The sequence below is a fragment of the Saccopteryx bilineata genome, chromosome 6 (genome assembly GCF_036850765.1).
Source record: "Saccopteryx bilineata isolate mSacBil1 chromosome 6, mSacBil1_pri_phased_curated, whole genome shotgun sequence".
Taxonomy (NCBI): domain Eukaryota; kingdom Metazoa; phylum Chordata; class Mammalia; order Chiroptera; family Emballonuridae; genus Saccopteryx; species Saccopteryx bilineata.
This window is the reverse complement of record NC_089495.1, coordinates 168,112,366-168,135,041: the sequence shown is the minus strand read 5'-3', so window position 1 is coordinate 168,135,041 and position 22,676 is coordinate 168,112,366. Positions and strand designations below refer to the sequence as shown.

The 22,676-nt window shown below is 41.3% G+C and overlaps 1 protein-coding gene across 2 annotated transcripts in view; it reads right to left on the bottom strand.

Annotated features, from left to right (window-relative positions):
- The window catches only part of RALGAPA2 (Ral GTPase activating protein catalytic subunit alpha 2), a 386,122-nt gene that overhangs the window by 119,649 nt on the left and 243,797 nt on the right, over positions 1–22,676 (bottom strand). For both annotated transcript variants that reach the window (XM_066237690.1, XM_066237692.1), the window contains 5 exons: positions 22,390–22,573; positions 14,793–15,564; positions 14,078–14,149; positions 2,035–2,158; positions 193–348 (listed from right to left, as the gene is read on the bottom strand). In XM_066237690.1, coding sequence (XP_066093787.1) covers positions 193–348; positions 2,035–2,158; positions 14,078–14,149; positions 14,793–15,564; positions 22,390–22,573 — 1,308 coding nt within the window. The remainder of the gene's footprint in view (positions 1–192; positions 349–2,034; positions 2,159–14,077; positions 14,150–14,792; positions 15,565–22,389; positions 22,574–22,676) is intronic.

The window sequence follows — 22,676 nt, the reverse complement described above, 5'->3', positions numbered from 1 at the left end:
CCCTGTGTAAAAAGTTTGGGGTCTCCTGATCCAGTCTGTGCCACGCCAGTATTTCCAGTTAACTGCAACGGCAGCCTGAGAAGAATGACTCTGCGCTCCAGCCCAGGGACCCCCGGTCTCAGCACAGGCTGTGCCATGGCTGTGATGCGGCTCTTGGCTCTTGGAGCTCCCGCCTACAAACCAGAGCCTTACCTTTTTGGTGAGTGAATCATCTGAGTCTGACGGCATGCGAGTGGAGACGTGGAAGATCACCTCCACGGTTGAGGTAGCGTAGTACGGGGCCGTCTGGCCCGTGCTGCCGTTGCGCTGGAGCCCGCCCATGAAGCCGCAGTGGGTGGACAGATCCACCTGGCCAGGCCACAGAGAGGGAAAGGGTCAGCCTAAAACATCAGCTGCTCTTAGTCACTGACCGGCTATGTGGAGTTTCAAAAAATCTAATTATGTTCATTTCTATAGCTTTCAGAAGAAGAAAACAATGTAACACAAAGTTAAACAAAATTAAAATATTAAGACATATTAACAATAAAAGTGCTCTATAATCCTACCGACCTAAGAAAACCACTATCAAAAGTTTGGTGCACATTTCTTTAAGTTTGTTTCCTCCTGTACCTGCGTATGTGTGTGTGCATTTACATACATGTAGGTGTGCATCTATGTGTCTAGGTACACACACACACACACACACACACACACACACACACACAGCTTCCCTGATGGTATCATGGAGTTTTCTGCTACTCAAACCGGAGGAGCACTCAAAGCACTGTTTCTGTAGGATGTAGGGTCAAGGGGTGGAGATGTTTCAAAATTTAACAGCCATTGCTATTCTGCTTTGAAAGAACTGTTCCAATAGACACCACTGCCACAAGTCTGAGTCATAATTCTTTTCAAGCTGTGTCATGAATTTTGACTTCTCAGTACCTAGATCCCTTTTTTAAATTTTCATAAACTAGTATTATTTTAGCAAAGCAACTATTCAAACACAATAGAAAAAAACAGAAGAATCTCTTCTGTGCCAAATACAATGAATATATATTGATACATGGAATTAATCAGTTTGCCTTTTCTTAAAACTCCAGTTAAAAAAATATATTTTTAAAAAACCTATTAGTTAAATAAGTATTTTGTATGACAAAGAAGTAACCTTATGAGTAAGAAGAACAATCATTTATTGGAAATGTAATAACTTTTAGACGAAAATGTACTTGACCTTCTAGAAAGTATAAGGTCTTGACCTTGAAGTGCTCTTATCCTGTCCCCACCCCCACATCAGTCCCTTTGCTAACCTCAACTCTAAGAGACAAGTCTTCCTTAGGAGCCCACAGAGTTTCTCACAGCACAGATAACCAAGAAACCCAAACAAAAGTAGTAAGAAGAAAAATTATTTCAGATATAGCGATTTTCATTTTAACTATTCTAAATTCTTTTAGATTCTGGGCATATTTTTTTCTTTAGATTATATTCCTAGGAACAGATGTGTGTATGCACGTGTGTGTATATAAATTTATACATGTCTGTCAAAGTACCATTTAGCAAAGAAAAAATTTTTTTTCAGATTAGTCATCCTGGGATCTACCCCAGAGAAATAGGTTTATAGTTAAACCATCCTAACTACTATATTTGATTTTCATTCCAACTTTTGACTTCATCCAACTCTTTCTTCATCTTTTCACCCACCAAGTCATGCACTTCTTCCCCAGTCTCCATGTGGTGGCCAAAGCCATCGCTTCTCAGCTCATATTCGTCTTCTTTTACTACAGACTGTCTATGATGGGTCGGCTGGTCTGAGCTGATCTGACTATTCAGCTCTGATAAAGAGCAAATGAAATAACGTGATGAGGGAAGTTAAGGGGAAACAAAATTCACGTATACTGAGAAACAACTAATAAAAGATGTCAAATTCAATATATCTTTTAACTCCAGAACTCCACTCATGCTACACTTGAATGTAAAAACATGTGCAATCAACATCTCATTTATTTTCATCTTTAAATAGTGCTGGTCAACTAATATCTATGGAAGGAAATGAATTACCTCCCATCCAAGTCCAGCAACAAAGTCTTCATACGCTTGGCTTCCTTTTTCATTGGAGAGGATTGAACACTTGTCTTCTTGGCCTTCAGCAATGTAAAACACTGCAATTTTATGCGTTTCACGGCTATAAAAATTTAAATTTAAAGGAGTGAGATTTCTTTTATATATAGTTTTATTTTACTACTACCACCAGCACGACTCCTACTGAGAACTTACTAGGGGTCAGTAACTGTCCTAAGACAGTTCCTCACATTATTTTATTTACTCTTTGCTATTGCCCTAATGAGATAAGTATTATCATCACGACCTGCCTGGTAGAGATGGTTGAAAGAAGGCACAGAAAGTTTTAAAAAGGCATACAACCCAAGCAGGGGACTGGGAACTGAAGCAGGGCAGTCTGGTTCTGCAGATCACTCTCTCAATACACGAGATATACTTAACAGAATGTCATAACACACTACTTGACAAGTTCTCTCCACTTCTGGTATAAAGTATCTTTGAAAGCATTTCAAAGAGACATCAATATGATTAGATCCATGTGACCCACCCATTATTTCATTTTCTACACTTTGAGCTATGGATATGGCTAGTTCTATAACTGGAATTATAGAACATGCCTCACAAGACTTTATGAGAAACAGAAACTTCTTAGATATTTTCTTTGTGAGGAGGTATACCCACTCTATGATCTAACTGGTCTGATCTGAGGGTGCCTGGTAGGGTGAACAGCTGTCTATAGAAAACTTGGACTGTAAAAATTCTTCCATCCACTCCCTCCATGATGGATTCTGGGCACGTTGCTCTTGCACCCTGTAAACATAACACGCGCACTGAGGAAAGTAGCCTTACTTTTTACCTTTTGTGCGTCTAACACAGTCCTTGGCACACAGTGGATGCCCACTCATATGTCTGGTGAAATGACCAGAGATATGATGATATATTTAAATGTATTAGTGAATATTTTCTACAAATTACCCGAGAGTGAAGTATCAAAATAACTGGACCTATACCAAGCAATCTGGTGACAGCTGAGAGATAAAGACGTGATTCTCAATGAAACAAGCTTTAATCAAGAATTGCTCATTCCACAGCCTCATCATCCAAGAGTTTGAATCCCGTCTCTATCTTCTCAAATTCTGGATTACCTACCCACTTACACAGTAGTCCAGTCCTCTCCTTATTTCTGTATTCTATTCTGAAAAAATCCCAGAGAAAACTACCAATTGCTTAAACAAGATGAAAATGTTTCTATTGTCTAATTGTATAATATCTTAACATTGTGATCTGGTTAGACATCCATATTAGTGGAATTTGGGCTCTATATTTTAACATATTCTTTAGTATTTCCTACTGTGGATTATTTTCTTTTTTTATACTAATAAGCAGAATGAATTGAAACTCAACCAAAAAAAACCTCATATTAAATATACGGAAGAGGAGGACATCCTCTTATTTATCCAGATAGCTTATTCATTTTCCCCATAGTTTGCATGTAAAAAACATACAAGAAAAATTACAAATTTTACAAAAAAAATTACAAAAACTTGTTATTTCAATATATAAGCAAAGAACATAAACTGTTACCATTTTGTATATGTAAATGAGCGGCTATTATATTCTGTTTTGCAACTGATATTTTCAGTTAAAATATTTCTGAACACTTTATTATAGAAAATATACATAACATACAATTCTCCATTTGAACCATATTTGAGTGTGAGCACTGTGATACCATCTGCTTTTATAACTCAGTTATTTAATGGTTGTACAACATCCCATTACATTAATATACTACATCCCAAATCCTCTTTATAGGACATTTAGGTTGCTTCTATTATTAAAGACATTTTCATACTCTCTTTGATCTGTCCTAAAAACGTATTGATAGAAATGGACGCTTGGTCATTGCCCATGATTAAGGTTTTTTTTTAATTCTTTTTTATTTTATTTTATTGTGTTTACATAGATTCTAGTGTCCCCCTGAATACATCCTCCCCTCCCCCATGTTCCTCACTATATCCCCCTTATCTCCCTTCCCGTAACGCCCTCCCCCTTTCCCTCTAGGATTTGCTTTTCTGCTCTCATCCCATCCTATCAGCCTATCATCCCCTTTCCCTCTGTCCGCTTTCCTTCTGGATCCTTTGATCCCACCTCTGTCTCTATTCTGTTCCTCAGTTCATATTGTTCATTGGATTCCTCAAATGAGTGAGGTCACATAATATTTTTCTTTTTCTGCCTGGCTTATTTTACTTAGCATAATAGCTTTCAGGTCCATATTGTTGCAAAAGGTAAGATTTCCTTCATTTTCATGGCCACGTAGTATTCCATTGTGTATATGTACCACAACTTTTTAATCCACTTGTCCACTGATAGACACCTGGGCTGTTTCCAGATCTTGGCTATTGTGAACAATGCTGCCATAAACATGGGGGTGCATTTCTTCTTTTGTATCAGTGATGTGGTGTTCTTGTGATATATTCGTAAAAGTGGGATGGCTGGGTCAAAAGCAGTTTCATTTTTAATTTTTTGAGGAATCTCATACTGTTTTCCACAGTGGCTGCACCAGTCTGCATTCCCACTAGCAGTGCAGGAGAGTTCCCTTTTCTCCACATCCTCTCCAGCATTTATTATGTGTTGTTTTGGTAATGAGTGCCATTCTGACTGGTGTGAGGTGGTATCTCATTGTGGTTTTAATTTGCATTTCTCTGATGATTGGTGATGTTGAACATTTTTTCATATGCCTATTGGCCATCTATATGTCCTCTTTGGAGAAGTGTCTATTCATTTCTTTTGCCCATTTTTGGATTGGATTGTTTATCTTTCTGGTGTTGAGTTTTAAAAGTTCTTTATAAATTTAGGTTATTAACCCCATATCAGAGGTATTGTCGAATATGTTCTCTCATTGTGTGGTTTGTCTTTTTATTTTGTTCATATTGTCTTTAGCTGTGCAAAAGCTCTTTAGTTTGATATAGTCCCATTTGTTTATCCTGTCCTTTATTTCCCTTGTGCGTGGAGATAAATCAACAAATATATTGCTGCGAGTGATGATATAGAGTTTATTGCCTATGTTTTCCTCTAGGATGCTTATGGTTTCACGACTTACATTTAAGTCTTTTATCCATTTTGAGTTTATTTTTGTGAATCATGTAAGTTGGTGGTCTAGTTTCATTTTTTTGCAGGTAGCTGTCCAAGTTTCCCAATACCATTTGTTAAAAGAGACTGTCTTTATTCCATTGTATGCTATTACCACCCTTGTCAAATATCAATTGGCCATAAAGGTGTGGGTTCATTTCTGGGTTCTCTGTTCTGTTCTATTGATCTATATGCCTGTTCTTATGCCAGTACCAAGCTGTTTTGAGTACAATGGCCTTGTAGTATAACTTAACATCAGGAAGTGTGATACCACCCACTTCATTCTTCTTTTTCAAGATTGCTGAGGCTATTCATGTTCTATTTTGGTTCCATATGAATTTTTTGAATATTTGTTCTATATCTTTGAAGTATGCCATTGGTATTTTAATAGGAATTGCATTGAATTTATAAATTGCTTTGGGATATTAATATGGACATTTTAATGATGTTTATTCTTCCTAACAATGAACACGGTATATGCTTCCACTTGTTTATATCTTCCTTGATTTCTTTTATCAATGTTTTATAACTTTCCGAGTACAAGTCTTTAATCACCTTGGTTAAATTTACTCCTAGGTACTTTATTTTTTTGTTGCAATAGTGAAAGGGATTGTTTTCTTAATTTCTGTTTCAGACAGATCATTGTTGGTGTATAATAATGCCTCTGAATTCTGAGTATTAATTTTATATCCTACCTTGCTGAATTCATTTATAATAAGGTCCAGTAGTTTTTTGACTGAGACTTTAGCGTTTTCTATGTACAGTATCATATCATCAGCAAATAATGATAGTTTTACTTCTTTCCAATTTGGATGCCTTTTATTTCTTCATCTTGTCTGATTGCTGTGGCTAAGACTTCCAGAATGATGTTGAATAAGAGTGGTAAAAGGGGACACCCCTGCCTTGTTCCTGATCTTAAGAGGATTGCTTTTAATTTTTGCCCATTGAATATAATGTTGGCTGTGGGTTTGTTGTAGATTGCCTTTATCATGTTGAGGTATGTTCCCTGTATTCCCACTTTGCTAAGAGTTTTGATCATAAACTGGATGCTGGATTTTATCAAATGCTTTTTCTGCATCTACTGATATTATCATGTGGTTTTTGTCCTTTCTTTTGTTTATGTGATGAATCATATTGATTGATTTGCAAGTACTGTACCAGCCTTGGCTCCCCAGAATAAATCCCACTTGATCATGATGTATGATTTTTTTCATGTATTGCTGGATTTGGTTTGCTAATATTTTGTTGAGAATTTTAGCATCTAAGTTCATCAGGGATATTGGCCTATAGTTTTCTTTTTTTTTTTTTTTTTTGTATTTTTCTGAAGCTGGAAACGGGGAGAGACAGTCAGACAGACTCCCGCATGCGCCCGACCGGGATCCACCCAGCACGCCCACCAGGGGTCAATGCTCTGCCCCTCTGGGGCGTCGCTCTGCCACGACCAGAGCCACTCTAGCGCCTGGGGCAGAGGCCAAGGAGCCATCCCCAGCGCCCGGGCCATCTTTGCTCCAATGGAGCCTTGGCTGCGGGAGGGGAAGAGAGAGACAGAGAGGAAGGAGTGGGGGGGGGGTGGAGAAGCAAATGGGCGCTTCTCCTATGTGCCCTAGCCGGGAATCGAACCCAGGTCCCCCGCACGCCAGGCCGACGCTCTACCGCTGAGCCAACCGGCCAGGGCCGGCCTATAGTTTTCTTTCTCTGTGTTGTCTTTGCCTCTTTTTGGAATCAGAATTATGCTCGCCTCATAAAAGGAGCTTGGAAGTTTTTCCACTTCTTGAATTTTTTATTTTTTTGTATTTTTCTGAAGTTGGAAATGGGGAGGCAGTCAGACAGACTCCCGCATGTGCTCGAGCGGGACCCACCCGGCATGCCCACCAGGGGGCGATGCTCTGCCCATCTGGGGCGTTGCTCTGTTGCAACCAGAGCCATTCTAGCGCCTGAGGCAGAGGCCATAGAGCCATTCTCAGTGCCCAGGCCAACTTTGCTCCAATGGAGCCTTGGCTGCAGGAGGGGAAGAGAGAGACAGAAAGGAAGGAGAGAGGGAGGGGTCGAGAAGCAGATGGGTGCTTCTCCTGTGTGCCCTGGCCAGGAATCAAACCCGGGACTCCTGCACGCCAGGCCGACGCTCTACCACTGAGCCAACCAGCCAGGGCCTTGAATTTTTTGAAATAGCTTGAGAAGGATAGGAGTTAGTTCTTCTTTGAATGTTCGACAGAATTCGCCTGTGAAGCTATCTGGCCCAGGGCTTTTGTTTTCTGGGAGTTTTTAAATAACTGTTTCAATCTCATTTGTTGTAATTAGTCTATTTAAGTTTTCTGATTCTTCCAGATTGATTTTTGAAAGATTTTATTTTTCAAGGAATTTGTCCATTTCACCTAGATTGTCTAATTTCTGGGCATACACTTCTTCACAGTATTTTCTTACAATCCTTTGTATTTCTGTTGTGTCCGTTGTTACTTCTCCACTCTCATATCTAATTTTATATAAGTCCTCTCTTTTTATCTTGGTGAGTCTGGCTAAGGATTCATTGATCTTGTTTACCTTTTCAAAGAACCAGCTCTTGGTTTCATTGATCCTCTATATTGTTTTTTTAGTCTCTATGTCACTTATTTCCACTCTGATCTTTTTTATTTCATTCCTTCTATCTCCTGTGGGTTTTACTTGCTGTTCTTTTTCTAGTTCTTTTAGTTGCAGGGTTAAGTTGTTTATTTGAACTTTTTCTAGCTTCTTAAGGTATGCCTGTAATGCTATGAACTTCCCTCTCCTGACTGCTTTTGCTGTGTCCCACAGATTGAGTTATTGTATGCTCATTTTCATTTGTTTCAAGGAAATTTTTTATTTCTTCCTTGATCTCATTGTTGTCCTATTCGTCGTATAATAACATGCTGTTTAGTTTCCAAGTGTTTGAGTGTTTTTCAGTTTTTCTATTGTAGTTGATATCTAGTTTCATGCCATTGTGGTCAGAGAAGATGCTTGATATGATTTCAATCTTCTTAAATTTGTTGAGACTTGTTTTATGTCCTAATATGTGGTCTATTCTAGAAAATGTACTATGCACACTTAAAAAGAATGTATATTCTGCTGCTTTAGGGTGAAAGGTTCTGAAGATATCTATTAAATCTCGTTGATCTAGTGTGTCCCTTAATTCTGCTATTTCTTTAATTTTCTTTCTTGAAGATTTATCTAGTGATGTTAGTGGGGTATTGAAATCCTGTACTATTATAGTATTGCTGTTGATTTCACCCTTTATGTCCATCAAACTCAGCTTTATATATTTAGGTGCTCCTATATTAGGTGCATAGATATTTATAATGGTTATCTCTTCCTGATGGAATGCTCTCTTTATCATTATGTAGTGACCTTCTTTATCCCTTACTATATATAGTCTTTGTTTTAAAGTCTATTTTGTCAGATATAAGTATTGCTACCCCAGCTTTTTTTTTTATTTCTATTTGAATGAAATATTTTTCCATCCTTTTACTATGTGTATCTTTTGTTTTGAGGCAGGTCTCTTGTAGACAGCATATGTACAGGTCCTGTTTTCTTAACCATTCAGCTACCCTATGTCTTTTGATTGGAGCATTTAATCCATTCACATTTAAGGTTATTATTGATATATAGTTTTTTATTGCCATTTTGTTGTTTAAATCTACATTTCTCCTTTACTAGATTTTTTCCCCCCACTTTATTATGTCTACAGCAGGCCCCTTAACATTTCTTGCAGCATTGGTTTCATTGTGATGAATTCTTTGAGTTTTTTTTTTTTTTTTTTTTGGTCTGGGAAGCTTTTTATTTCTCCTTCAATTTTAAATGATAGCCTTGCTAGATAAAGAAATCTTGGTTGTAGGTTCTTGGTCTGCATTAGTTTGAGTATTTCTTGCCATTCCCTTCTGGCCTCAAGTATTTCTGTTGAAAAGTCAGATGTCATCCTTATGGTGGTTCCTTTGTAGGTGATTGTTTTTATTTTACAGCTTTTAGTATTCTTTCTTTATCTCTTAGCTTTGGTATTTTGATTATGATGTGTTCTGGTGTGGGTCTCTTTGGGTTCTTTTTAATGGGTTTCTCTCTGCTTCTTGAACCTGTGTGAGTCTTTCCTGCATCAGTTTAGGGAAATATTCAGCTATAATTTCTTCAATCAGGTTTTCTATTCCTCGTTCTTTTTCTTCTCCTTCAGGTACCCCTATTATATCAATATTGTTTCTCTTCATGTTGTCACAGAGCTCTCTTAGAATTTCCCAGGACTTTTTGATGCTTTCCTTCTTGCTGTTCTGTTTCCGTGCTTTCGCTTACCTTGTCCTCTAAATTGCTGATTCGATCCTCTGCTTAATCCAGCCTGTTTTAATTCCTTCTAGTGTAGTCTTCATTTCTGATACTGTGTTTGTCATTTCTGTCTGGTTATTCTTTATGATTTCTGTGTCCTTTTTGATGCTTACAATTTCTTTATTTAGGTAGGTGTTCATTAAGTCCATCCATTGTAGCTTTGAGATCCTTAAGCATCCTAACAATCATTATTTTATACTCTGCTTCCTGTAATTTGATTACTTCTATTTCATCCAAATCTTTTTCTGGGGATTTGTCTTGTTGATTCATATGACTTAAGTTTCTCTGGCTTCCCACTGTTTCTTGTTCCAGTTGTGGTCTCCTTATGTAGTAGAGCCTCTTTGAAGTCTTGATTTGTTTATTTTCAGTTTACTTAACTCAGCAGTAGGCTTGTTTACTGATCTCAGCAGGGGACTTATTTGAATCTGTATCCAGGAATGTGGTAGATGTGACTGACCTCTTAGAATCTGAAGGTGGGTTCTGTCAGCTGCTCTCTGAGGGTGGGGAGGGCACATTCTCGGCTCCAGTAGGGGAGCTCTATCTCAGATCTCCCTGGAGACCTGAGTTACTGCACCTCCACCCCACTTCTTACTTTTGGCTGTGTCTTTCACGCTGATTGGAGCTGGACAGCTTTCTGGAGGTGGGTCACCCGGAACCACTTTAGGCTTGTGTGTGTGGAGGGTTCAACTGCTCCTCCAGCTATGGCTGCCTTCACACTGGATGAGTCAGCTTTCCAGGTCATCCCAGACATTCCTTTGCCTGTCACTGTCTGTTTCACTCTCCCCATTTTCTTCGTGGAAGACAAGCCAGTTGTCTCAGCCTTCCTTGCCCCCGGGGCCCCAGGCAAGTGGCTGTGAGTGATATTTTCTGCCCTGTCCCTTTAAAGCACCCCCGCCATTCCCACACACAGAACTTTGCTCTTCTCCCCTCTCAATGCTTTCCGTCTGTCTCGTCCAATCCCTGAATTTCTAGGCTGGGTCTCCAGTTCTGAGACTGAGAGCCCCCGTCTCTCAGCCTCAGCCTCCCCTTGCTCTTGGAAGCAGGGGAGCACCCACTGTGCCCCCGCACTCCTTACCAGGATTGTTGTGGATTCTTCTTTGCTCCTTGGTTTTTGAGACCTGTTCTTTTAGTCTAAAGTTGGTTTTTCATGATGATTGTTCCTAAATTAATTTGTAATCCAGTTTGGTGGTGTGAGCTGGGAGTCTGTGCGTCTGCCTACTATTCTGCCATCTTGGAGTCCCCAAAGGCAAATGCTGTAGGTTTGTCAAACTTTTGGAAAACAAATCCTCTATACACTTGAAATTCCAAATAAAATAATGCTTCTGACAAGGGGTTGCTATTTTCCAGCCACATAAGTGTTTCAACAGTCTCTGTATGTAGCAGACATTCTTCAGTTCTCCTCTGCTTCAGTTCAGCCTCTGCTTCATCATATCTGGCATGAAAATCTCAATGCCCAGTCATTCCCTCAGTGGACTTGTTACTGGGTTTGTCTTGCACTCTCAGCTGCAGATTGCTCTGCTGAGAACCCAGATGAGGCGATGCTCTGTTAAGTCTTTTGATGCACACTGTCCTGCTGCCACTAGAGAAGGTGGCAAGGTGAGTGGCCTGCCTGGAGGACATGTGCACTGTGGGCCCCTCTCTTGATGGGAGCAGGTGTTATGAGGAGCAGTGAATTTGTGGGCAGATCCCTGGAGCTCAGTGCTCTGGTAGAGAGTCAGAAAGCTGGTCCAATGCAGTATGGAGCTTCAAAAGGTGACAGCGTTTACTCCCTGAGTGACAGGCAGGGTACACAGGCAGCCTAGAATCTGAATGGCTTACTCTTAGATCTATAATAATTTGGGGGCTCAGATAACAGAGATCATAACCATATGACCATGACCTAAAGACTCTCTCTTTCAACAAAGGAGAAAACGGTAGAGTTACTTAATTTCTTTTGGCAGCTCACTATTCTACATACTTTACATACATGAAAACAATTTTAGGTTTACCTGAAATGTTTTATTTTATCCTTTTCAAAGTCTAAGCTTTTTACATTGTAGCTGCTCAGAGATCTGAGTCCTCATTAACTCGATGTGGGAGCACAGGGGATCAAAGCCCCAATGACTACATGACTGATGTAGGTGTGAGGAGAGGGACCTTTAGCTGTAAACATTCATCAAATTTCACATCCTCCAAATGTTAGCACCACAGAGAGCCTGCTAGGATGCAGAGCTGCTGTCTGGCCTTATTAGGGCCAGGCTTTTGAAATGATAATTAGCAACCTCAACAGCACTTCATATCCATAAGCTGCAGGATTCATGCATGAAGGAGCAGGTAATTCAGGAGCACACATACATAAAACCATTTCCTCTTCCTCAATAGAATCCATTTTTCTTTCTGATTAGGAATAGACCAGAATAGCTCAGTTTCCCTGTGCTGTCATATTAAACAACCAAGCAAAAAAGAAACAATTTTAACTTTCACCTCACCATGTAGTGGCCAGAGGCATTACTATTTAAAAGGGGAGCTCACTGTAACCTGTATTGACAGTCATCACACTATTCACATCTTTGTTAACTTTACAGTATATAGATGATAGTTGCAAGACAGCCTCTACTTTTCCTAAGAACATGCTAAACAAAAACTATGCTTTGACACAGGGAGAGAAACTAATATCAGAAAAAATAGAAACATCCTAACTGAAAGTTGAGGAACCAGGTATGTTACCTGCTAACTGAACAATACACGCGGCAGTCTAAATTGCCCATAGCTAAAGAGTCCCTGTTGGTCAAATAAGTTTGTAAAATATGGTTTTTATGTTTGCTCGCTTATAGTTTGCATTGGGGGCTGGGCAGCACCAAGGTATATGTGGTCTGTGAAATTGCAGATTACCTTACTGCTTGGGAAGGGCCATTGTTTTGCTCATGTTTGCTGGAGGAGAGGTTATTGTGCCAGAAAGTTTTGAAAAGAAGAGGAGGCAGAAACAAGCCATGTTGGCAGAGGGAGAGAGAGAGAGAATGCAGAGTGGTGAAGAAGAAGAGAGTTTGGCAGAGAGAGAAGAAAGAGAAGCCATGTCGGCAGGGAAAGAGAAGTTGTGCAGATGGAGAACAAGAGCTGAGGGGCTTTGTGACTCTGTTGAGACTGGTGGGGCCTTTGATTCTAGGAGAAACCAGAGAAGATTCTCCTGGTTGTGGAACCGGAGAATGTGTCAGGGCTTTGGGAGCTCTGAATGAAAAGGAAAGTGTTTTTCCTGCCTGTTTGCTTGTCGGCAGGCTGGCTCGGGACTTTAATAAAAGGAATGGTCCACCATTTTTTGGCTCCACTGTTTCTTTACCATCTGCCCGAATCCAATGAGAACCTGCATGTGAATGGCCATGACAATGGTGGCCCCTGACTTATTTATGTTAAAACAAACAAACAACAAAAAAAAAACCTTGTAAAAACAGCCTTTACCATAAAATAAGTTGATACCTGTGTGGATGTCAAGAAGGCACCAGGAGTTGGGGTTTTAAGCAAAGGTTAATGAAGGGGCAGAGGATTACCTATCAGCTGTCTAAAGCTACGTTTTAAAGTAACAGCACCCCAGGGAGCTGATTCAGTTGTACCTCATGCAACTAAAGTGCATTAACACTCACAATGATAAGATACCAGCATCTTCCCTTAATACTAAGAAACAAGAGTAATTCAGCATATGCCTAAAAAGCTGAGTTCGGACCCCCAGCAAGCACTGTCCAATGCTGTAGGACAGGGGAGAGGGAAGCTGGACCCTGAGCCTCAGAAGAAACCCCCACAGACTGTCCAAGAGAACAGTCTCTATTCCCCCAGCAAAGAAACACAGTGACAATCCGGACTGGAAATGACAATGTGAGGAGGAATCGCGTCAGGGTTTGCATCTCTGATGAGAGCTATTCTTAAAGGGAATAAAGGAGGAACAAAAGCTGGTTTTTTAAAAATGAGTTTGTTGTTGTTTTTTAAACTGAAGATTAAGGAAGCAGTTTGTTTACGAATTTTGAGCATGCGTTACATACAAAGTGCTATACTTACATCACTAGGGTGTTCTGGAAGCACACATTTCCCCAATTCAAAAACTGGTTGTGACCTCATTTTCAGAATTGCCTCTAAGAGTGTTTGAAAAAGTGGGAGACCTGATATTTGACCAGTTTAGGAAAATGAGGCTTACTATTAGGAAGTTACTGATGACATCAAACTGGTTTTAACCTTGCCAACACTGTAGAGCAGAAACTACAGAATGCCAGTACATTGCTCACTTCAAACAACAGGACGTGCGAGCGCAGGCAGGGCGTCTGAGCCAGCTGAGGCTCTGCTCCCCCATGGAAGGAGATGGCCACAGGGATGAAAGAAGAATGTGTGTCTACTGGCTACCACAGGCAAGGCCCCCAAAGGCACAGGTTAGGTGGGTGCACTGACCTCCTGTTAGTGTAGAAAACACGTAAGCTTATTTTTCAAGGGTAAAAATACCACAAGGCTAACTCATGCAAATGTCACCAAGTCTACGTCACAGAACTCCCCTGGGCGTGGTCACTGCTGCAGCTGGGTCTGCCACGTGAGCACACATCAACACAGAAAGGGAGTGGAGCGACACACGTGAACGTACCACTGACGGGAGTCCAGATTTTTTAGCTCTCTCAACAATTTTGAATTTTTCTTTAACAGATGAAAATTCTTCCTATAAAGAAAAAGAGATGGAAGAAAAGTCATGTAATCTCAGACCAATTCTGTCCTTTCCAGTCAATAAACTGACCTACTTACCTATCATCTATCCATTCACCCATCTACCCATACATAGCATTAACAAAACATTTATAATCAAAGCCACAGAACGAAATCCATTCTCCTTAAGACATTCAAAGGCGGCAAAATTCCACTGCATTTCATTGGTATATAGTGACACAGGATGGCTCTGTGGTAAATGCTATGTGGCTTGTGTTCGTGTGCCTGTGTTTTTACCATTGGCTCTCCTATGAATCTTTTCCTCCACCTCTGTCTTTAAAAACCCACTCCATTGTTAGGGTCCAGCTCAAATCCGCTCCCCTCCCCACAGCTCTCCACTGAACCGCACTGCCCACTGACAACCCGCTCCTCCCGAGCTCCTGCGTCATGCCGTCCTTCGTCCTCTGATGCTCTGAACAACCTGTGCAGTCCATACAGCACAGTTTCCAGCTTCAGCTCAGCAGCAGAAAGTAAACTGCAAATGCCGAATTAGAGAAAGATTTCCATTTCTAGTCTTGGCTTCCTCAACTCCAAATTGATAAGAAAGAACAGCCACACAAAAATAATAACAGAATAGTTAGGTCTAGGTGGATTGTTACCTTCTGTCCCAAGAATTCATTCCCAAGTCGTCAAGCAACAACCTGCAGAAATAAAAGGGTCCTCGGGGCTCCACTGGTGAGGGCTGCTCCTGGCTGTTGACTCTTGTGGCCAAGTCAGAATGGCTCTTCTGAACATACTCCTCTTCTTGTGTACTCTGGCGCAAAATGGCCTCGATGATTCCCTTCTCTTGGTCGCGGTTCATTCCACAGGGGGGTGGGGCAGGCTCATTTAGCTTTAGCTGCGATGGTAAAAGGCATTCAGGACTTGTGTGGCCAATGTTTTCAAGTAATTTGTCAAGAACATCATCTCCCTCCTCAGTCTGAGGAAAATCTCTCTGAGGTCCACATGTTTGATGATGCCAGCCTGAAATCAGCAATGAAGAATTTCTGCTTTTGGGGGCTAAGCAGCCTTCCAAAGGTCCATACAAAACCTTCCCATCCCACGAGTACTTCCCTGAGATGTCCCTCACAATTACTCTCACGTCCGAGAGGGCGCCCACAGGTGAGCTGCCTGCCAGTCCCTCCATGGGGGTCTGAAGGCAGGAGATGAGGGTGCTGTCATTAAACACAAACAGCTGCAGGTTGGGGCTCCTGAACACCTCGGAGGAGAGCTCAGAGGCTTCCGTGTGCGTGTTGTCGTGGTTCTCACTGACCAGGCTGTGCAGCACGGCTGGGCCCCCACGGAGGGGGAAGTGTCCCAGGTGATTCACCAGATGGGCCATCACCATCCGGGCAGTCAGAGGGATCAGCTCCAAACTTCGCCTCTTCCTCTCTGTGAACAACAGTAAAGAAGCATAAACAGTGGAGAATGAAGATTAACACTGACCACTACCAGATTTCAATCTGTACTTAGATTTACCCCTTTTTTTTTTTTAGTATGGGAATCTTTTTTTAACCTATTTTCTTATTGACACATTTTATGTGAAATTAAAAGCATAATTTAAATAGATTGCTAAAAGAACTAACTTACATGAATTTTTCATTCTGAAAGGGACATTTTAAAATTTGAATATGTGGTCCCAGCTGGTTTGCTCAGTGGATAGAGCGTCGACCTGGCATGCTCTATCCCACGTTCTCAAGTTTAAGTGGTTGCTGTAATCCATGCTTAGGGATCTAGTTTACCTGTTCTTCCCTTTTACCTCAAGCACTGTACAAAGCTCACTTTTAGATGCTGTTTTCAAGTCTCTCTGTACATCTGAGGTCTTGAAAGTTTTGTAAATCAGTTGCTTTGAGGTATTTAATCATCAATTGAAAATTTAGTTAAAGCCGTCTTAGTATTTCCATTATTAGGGGAAACTGTCCCAGGTGATTCACCACCTGGCACGCAGACATCCCAGGTTCAATTCCTGGTCAGAGCACACAAGAGAAGTGATCATCTGCTTCTCTCCCCCTTCTCTCTTTCTCTTCCCCTCTCACAGCCAGTGGCTCTATCAATTCAACCATCAGCCCTGGGAGCTGAGGACAGCTAAGTGGATTTGAGCATCAGCCCTAGACTGGGGTTGCTGGGTGAATCCCGGTCAGGGCACACGTGGGAGTCTCTCTCTCTATCTTCCCTCCTCTCACTTAAAAAAAAAAAGAATTTTGTAGATATAGAAATAAACAAGAGAAAAGTCCTTGCCCTTAAAAAGGTGACGGGGCCTGACCTGTGGTGGTGCAGTGGATAAAGTGTTGACCTGGAAACGCTGAGGTCGCCGGTTCAAAACCGTGGGCTTGCCTGGTCAAGGCACACATGGGAGTTGATGCTTCCAGCTCCTCCCCCATTCTCTCTCTCTCTCTCTCTCTCTACCTCTCTCTAAAAATGAATAAATAAAAAAATAAATAAAATTTAAAAAGGTGACGGTTCAGCAGCTCTGGGAAGTCAAACCTGCAGCTGGAGAGGATGTCAGAGCCAGACAGTCGAGGGCTGGAGGCGAGGCATAGGTGGGAGTTGGGCAGAGATGTCCCTTGCTCCTTCAGTGCGGGCAAGGCAGACCCGGGTAAGGAAATGAATCCAGCCTGTGACTGCTTCAGTACCCTTTACACTTGCAAGGACGTGGAGTAACAGAGTTGATTCTTGTGTATTTATGTATTAATTATTGTATATTTTTCATCTGAATAACTGTAAAACTATTTTTGCCCCACCCTGTATAGTTTACAATTTGCTTTAAAATCACTGTGATAATTTATGTTTTGTTGTTAAGGCATTTTATTTATTATTTTTAGCAAGAGAAAGGAGAGAAAGAAAAAGAGACAGGAAGGGAGAGAGATGAGAAGCATCAACTCATAGTTGTGGCACCTTAGTTATTCATTTATTGCTTTCTCATATGTGCCTTAACCAGGGGGCTCCAGTTGAGCCTGTGACCCCTTGATCAAGCCACATACCCTGGGCTCAAGCCAGTGACCTTAGGCTTCAAGACAGTGATTTCTGGGCTCAAGCTAGTGACTATGAGCCAAGGATCATTGAAACAATCCCACACTTATGCTGTTGACGCCATGCTCAAGCCAGATGAGCCCACACTCAAGCCAGTGACCTCAGAGTTTCAAACCTGGGATCTCAGGATCCTAGGCCGACGCCCCATCCATTGTGCCACTGCAGGCCAGGCATAGGGCATTTTAAATATTCAGCAGACTCTGATATATTACTAATTAATGGAAATACTAAGACGGCTTTAACTAAATTTTCAGTTGATGATTAAATGCCCCAAAGCAACTGATTTACAAAACTTTCAAGACTTCAGATGTACAGAGAGACTGAAAACAGCATCTAAAAGTGAGCCTTGTACAGTGCTTGAGGTAAAAGGGAAGAGCAGGTAAACTAGATCCCTAAGCATGGATTACAGCAACCACTTAAACTTGAGAACAGCTAGGGAACTGAGTTAATCCACTACATTTATAAACAATTGTACATTCATGTAAGAATAGGTTAAAATAGGCCCTGGCCGGTTGGCTCAGCGGTAGAGCGTCGGCCTAGCGTGCGGAGGACCCGGGTTCGATTCCCGGCCAGGGCACATAGGAGAAGCACCCATTTGCTTCTCCACCCCTCCGCCGCGCTTTCCTCTCTGTCTCTCTCTTCCCCTCCCGCAGCCAAGGCTCCATTGGAGCAAAGATGGCCCGGGCGCTGGGGATGGCTCTGTGGCCTCTGCCTCAGGCGCTAGAGTGGCTCTGGTCGCAACATGGCGACGCCCAGGATGGGCAGAGCATCGCCCCCTGGTGGGCAGAGCATCGCCCCACGGTGGGCGTGCCGGATGGATCCCGGTCGGGCGCATGCGGGAGTCTGTCTGACTGTCTCTCCCTGTTTCCAGCTTCAGAAAAATGGAAAGGAAAAAAAAAAAAAAAGAATAGGTTAAAATAAAATCTTTTGATTTTAATAAAAAAAAATCACTAGGTAGTTAAACTAAGATTTATAATTTGGGCTTAAAAGGTTAGAAAATACTTATTTTCTAAATTTACAACATAATAAATTAAATATTAATCAAAACATTAATTAAATTTAATCAAATTCAATTTACAAAATTACTTTAATATTAATCTGAATCTACAACATGAAAATTAACTTTATCATGCTAAACACCCTCCCTTTCAGACACTGAAAATCCAATTGACTTATTTATATAGCATGAATTTTATGATGTATATAAATCCTAGAAAGAAGCAATCACAGCCTAGAATCTAAGCACCCCCATGTGATGACTGAGGAAAAAAAGGCTCTCCTGACTTTTCTTGGATTTCTTCTTGATTTTTTCTTTTCAGTGAATAAGAAATGAAAATAAAAATTTAATATAAAACACCGCTCCTTTTTTTTTTAAAGCAAAAGAGGTCATCTACATCAGTCTCTAAACTTTTCTTCTCACCTCTGGTAGAAGTGTGTGTGACTCACAAACAGCTGAAAATTCAAAATACCTCAACTAATTTTCTTGAAATTAGTTATGAACGCTTTTGCTTTGGTGTCCACATTAACTTTTTCAAAAGTTACTCATGCTTTTTATTCCTGCTTATTGTTCCATGTTAATATATGGTCCAGGCCCTGGAGAGTGGTCAGTGGATAGCACGTTGGCCCAGCGTACAGACGTTCCGGGTTCGACTCCTGGGCAGAGCACACAGGAGAAGCGACCAACTACTTCTTTCTCCCTCTTTCTCCCGCCCTCTCCCTCTTCCCCTCTCACAGCCAGTGGCTTGAATGGTTAGAGCGTCAGCCCCTGGCACTGAAGATAGCTCAGTTGGTCCACGCATCAGCCCTAGATAGGGGTTGCTGGGTGGATCCTGGTTGGCGTGCATATGGGAGTCTGCTGCACTATCTCCCGTCCTCTCACTTGGGGGGAAAAATATGTATACACACACACACACATGCTCCATCTGAAATGTTAACACCCCAACAACAAAGGTGCAACTGCTCAGGAGTCATAATGTCAGACACCGTGTGTGATGGCCTGGTAGAGCAGGCTATGAAACTAACCAGCAAGATCCAAATTGATAAAGCCCAAGATAAAAATAACAACTGCAAAAGCAACTTATACATGTTGTGCTTTCAGTTTGAGATAAATATAAATTTGTATTTTGATGAATGTGTTTAAATTCTACAATGGTAAATTAACCTGCAGTTACACACTAATCAAGTTATAAGCCACGAGATACCCAATAGAAACCCAAAATATTTTTGGTACTAAAAAGTTAGTAAAGGGCTTATTTATAAAATGAGAATTGCTCTTCTCTAGCAGATTTTAGCTGAATCAACTGCCTGTGGGTGCCCTGAAAAATAAGCAGAAAATCCAGATTCCATTAATGTAAAAACAAGCTCAGGACTTCTTCAAACTATGAAAAAAAAAAATTACAAATATTTATTTTTCTATATTTAGAAATAAAATATAAAAGCAATAATTTTAGGTTATCCTTTCACTTTTAGTTTTTAAAGCTGCCCACTGTCATTGTAAGCGCTTGGGTACTAATGGTGAGAGCACCCGGCCACTAATGGCTTCTCCTCAGGCGGGGACCACAATGACCTCAGCTGTAGAGTGTTGAATGAGTTTCTTGTTTGTAACTACTTGAAAGTAATAATTATATCAAATGGTCTATGAAAAAATAATCTGAAAGTAATTTAAAAATGTAGTCTTGCTTATTAAAAACATTATTTGACTAGAAATAATTTGGTTATGAATGATGAATTGTGGCATTAAATGAAAACAAAAACCTCTCAAATATGAGCATGTTTTATTTAACCTAAAATACCTAAGATAGCATCTTTATTTTCCCCTTCATTATTAACAGGATGTAGTCACTCAACAAAAGTATTGTGTGTGCCAATACGTTTCTAAGCTTCTTTGCTTGTTTATTTAGTTAAAATGGTAGTGAGTATTATTTCTAGGACCACAGAAGTATATCAGGACAAGTCTGCATCAGGTCCTGAGGTTTTCCAGGGAATATTCAAGTCAAAGAATGTTTGTACATTGAAAGAAAAGTGGTACCAACATTTCAAGGTGCATTTTTAGGTTTCTCCCTTTTCACTAACATGTTAATTTTCCACTATTTTCAAGTGATGAGTTATAATAAGTGGTTAACCTACTTTTATAACAGTTATGTGGAATAAATGTAAACTAATGACTTTAAGAAAAAGTAAATTACTTTTCTTACAAAACATGGACTGCAAGGTAGGAAATAAGGAAAACAAATGAAAGGTCACTTTATTTAAAAAATATTGTTTAGCCTGACCAGGTGGCGCAGTGGATAGTGTCGGTATGGGATGCTGAGGACCCAGGCTCGAGACCCTGAGGTTGCAGGCTTGAGGCGCAAGATTGCTGGCTTGAGCAAGGAGGTCACTAGCTCTGATGTAGCCTCCCGGTCAAGGCACATATGAGAAAGCAATCAATGAACAACTAAGGAGCCGCAATAAAGAATTAATGCTTCCCTTCCTGTCTGTCTGTCCCCATCTGTCCCTCTCTCTATGGCTAATATATATATATATGGTTTGAATTTCCTGTTGTGGGGGAAAGGTCAAGAAAATATTTTAGTTTAAATGAACAGTGAACTGCAGAAAAAGGTAACTACATGACTAAGCAAATGGAGGGCAACAAGAGGACAATGTGAAAATGTGCTCCGTCCTGTCCACCAGCACACAATTCAACGTGAGTCTTTAGGGATTCTCGCAAAGTACCAGAGTAAATCATACCAGGTTCAGTAACTTGGTCATTCAACCTTAAATTCTAATCCCACCTCTATTACACCCTTGGGAAGTTCTTTCGCCTCAGTTTGCTCATCTATAAAATGGGGCCAAATAAGGACTGGCCGACTCCAGAGCCCTTGTTCCTGACTGATGTCCCCACACCCGTTCTCTTCCTCCACCCCTCCCCTGGCCCTTCCTCTCCGCCTCAACCACACTCCAGACTCTGCAGTCCCGCAGGCACAGCCTGGACCCTGTGCCCTTGCCCAGATAACGCCTGCTGTGTCCCTCTCTCCACCAAAGGCTACACAAGAGGGTCTGTCTTGGACTTCTGCATGGTCATCCGCCAGGTCACCTGCTCACGCTATCTGGCTGCAGAGCATTCACTCTGCACAAAGTACTCAGCAAAACCTCCTGGCATACACGCAGCTGGGAAATAAAACAGCTCCTGCTCCCTTCGCACTGACCTGAGTTTTCTGAAGCACCCACTGCTGCTGACCTTCCTCGGCTCCTCATCGCCCTCCTCCTTTGACTTCCTAGAGACGACTCTGATTCCTTTCCCATTTCCCTCATTTTGCTTTCCTGGTGACGTTCCCTCATACCTTTAAGGACATTTTTACCCAGGGTGCCATTCTTGGGCCTCCATACCCACATTAAAAAATTTAATTTTGAGACAACTGAAGATTCACATATATTTGTAAAAATAATTTAGAAAGATCCCAAATATCCTTCACCCCAATAATAACATCTTACACAGCTATAGTGCCACATCACAGCCAGGAAACGGACACTGAAACAATGCAGCAATAGTCAGTCCACTAGCTTCACATACACTCATGTGTGTATGTGTGTGGGGGTTTTATGCAATTTTACCAGATGTATGTATAGATGACACACTACATTCTGACTCACACTCCAGACATAAGCTCTTGCCATTCTGGGGAGAAGAATGGTTGGGGAGGACACAGAGCAGCCCCTAATGTCCTAATAACACCCACACACTCTAAAATGGCCCCTCTGCTGTGAGCAGAGTGGTCCTCAGACTGTGGCAGGTAAACTCCCAGCTCTCTCTTCATGATGTTCTCTTAGTCTGGGACACGTGATCAGCTCCTTTCATTGTCTCCCCTCTTTGTAGGTCCCTCTCCATGGGTGGTGCTGCCAGTCCTCCATGAGTCCCTCTGTATCAACTCTGTCTCTCCCATTAGATGTAAAGCTCCTTGAGGAGAAACAAGGAACTGTTTTTGTGGATCCCATGGGTCCTCAATAATATAAAATTCAACTAAGATTGGAAAAGAAAGGGGAAGAGAAGAAACAGAGAAAAAGAGAAGAAACAAGAAGGCAGAATTTTCACCGAGGACTTTAGAAACCAGGATTTCAACAACTAGATTAAAAAAATAATAACACAGCAAGCATGGATAAAAGGCTTTTTCCTGCCCACAAGACTTAATATTCTGAAAACAATCTCACCCTCTTTAACAGTAAGCAGGTTGCCCAGTTCTGCAGATGAATGACACTGGACTGGCTCAGAGCTCTTCACGTTGGCCAGTGGCAGGAAGGGGTCGTACTCTGAGGATGACAGGTCAGCCAGGCTCAGTGTGTAGTGACTCTGTTGAGTATATGTGCTTGAGCCACAAACACAGCAGTGCAGAACCTGTGAAAACAAAAGGGGGTGGGTACCAGGGATGCCACTCACCTTCTGTCCCCTGACAACTGTCAGATGACAACAGCACTTAGAGGTAGGACGCCTGCTTGGT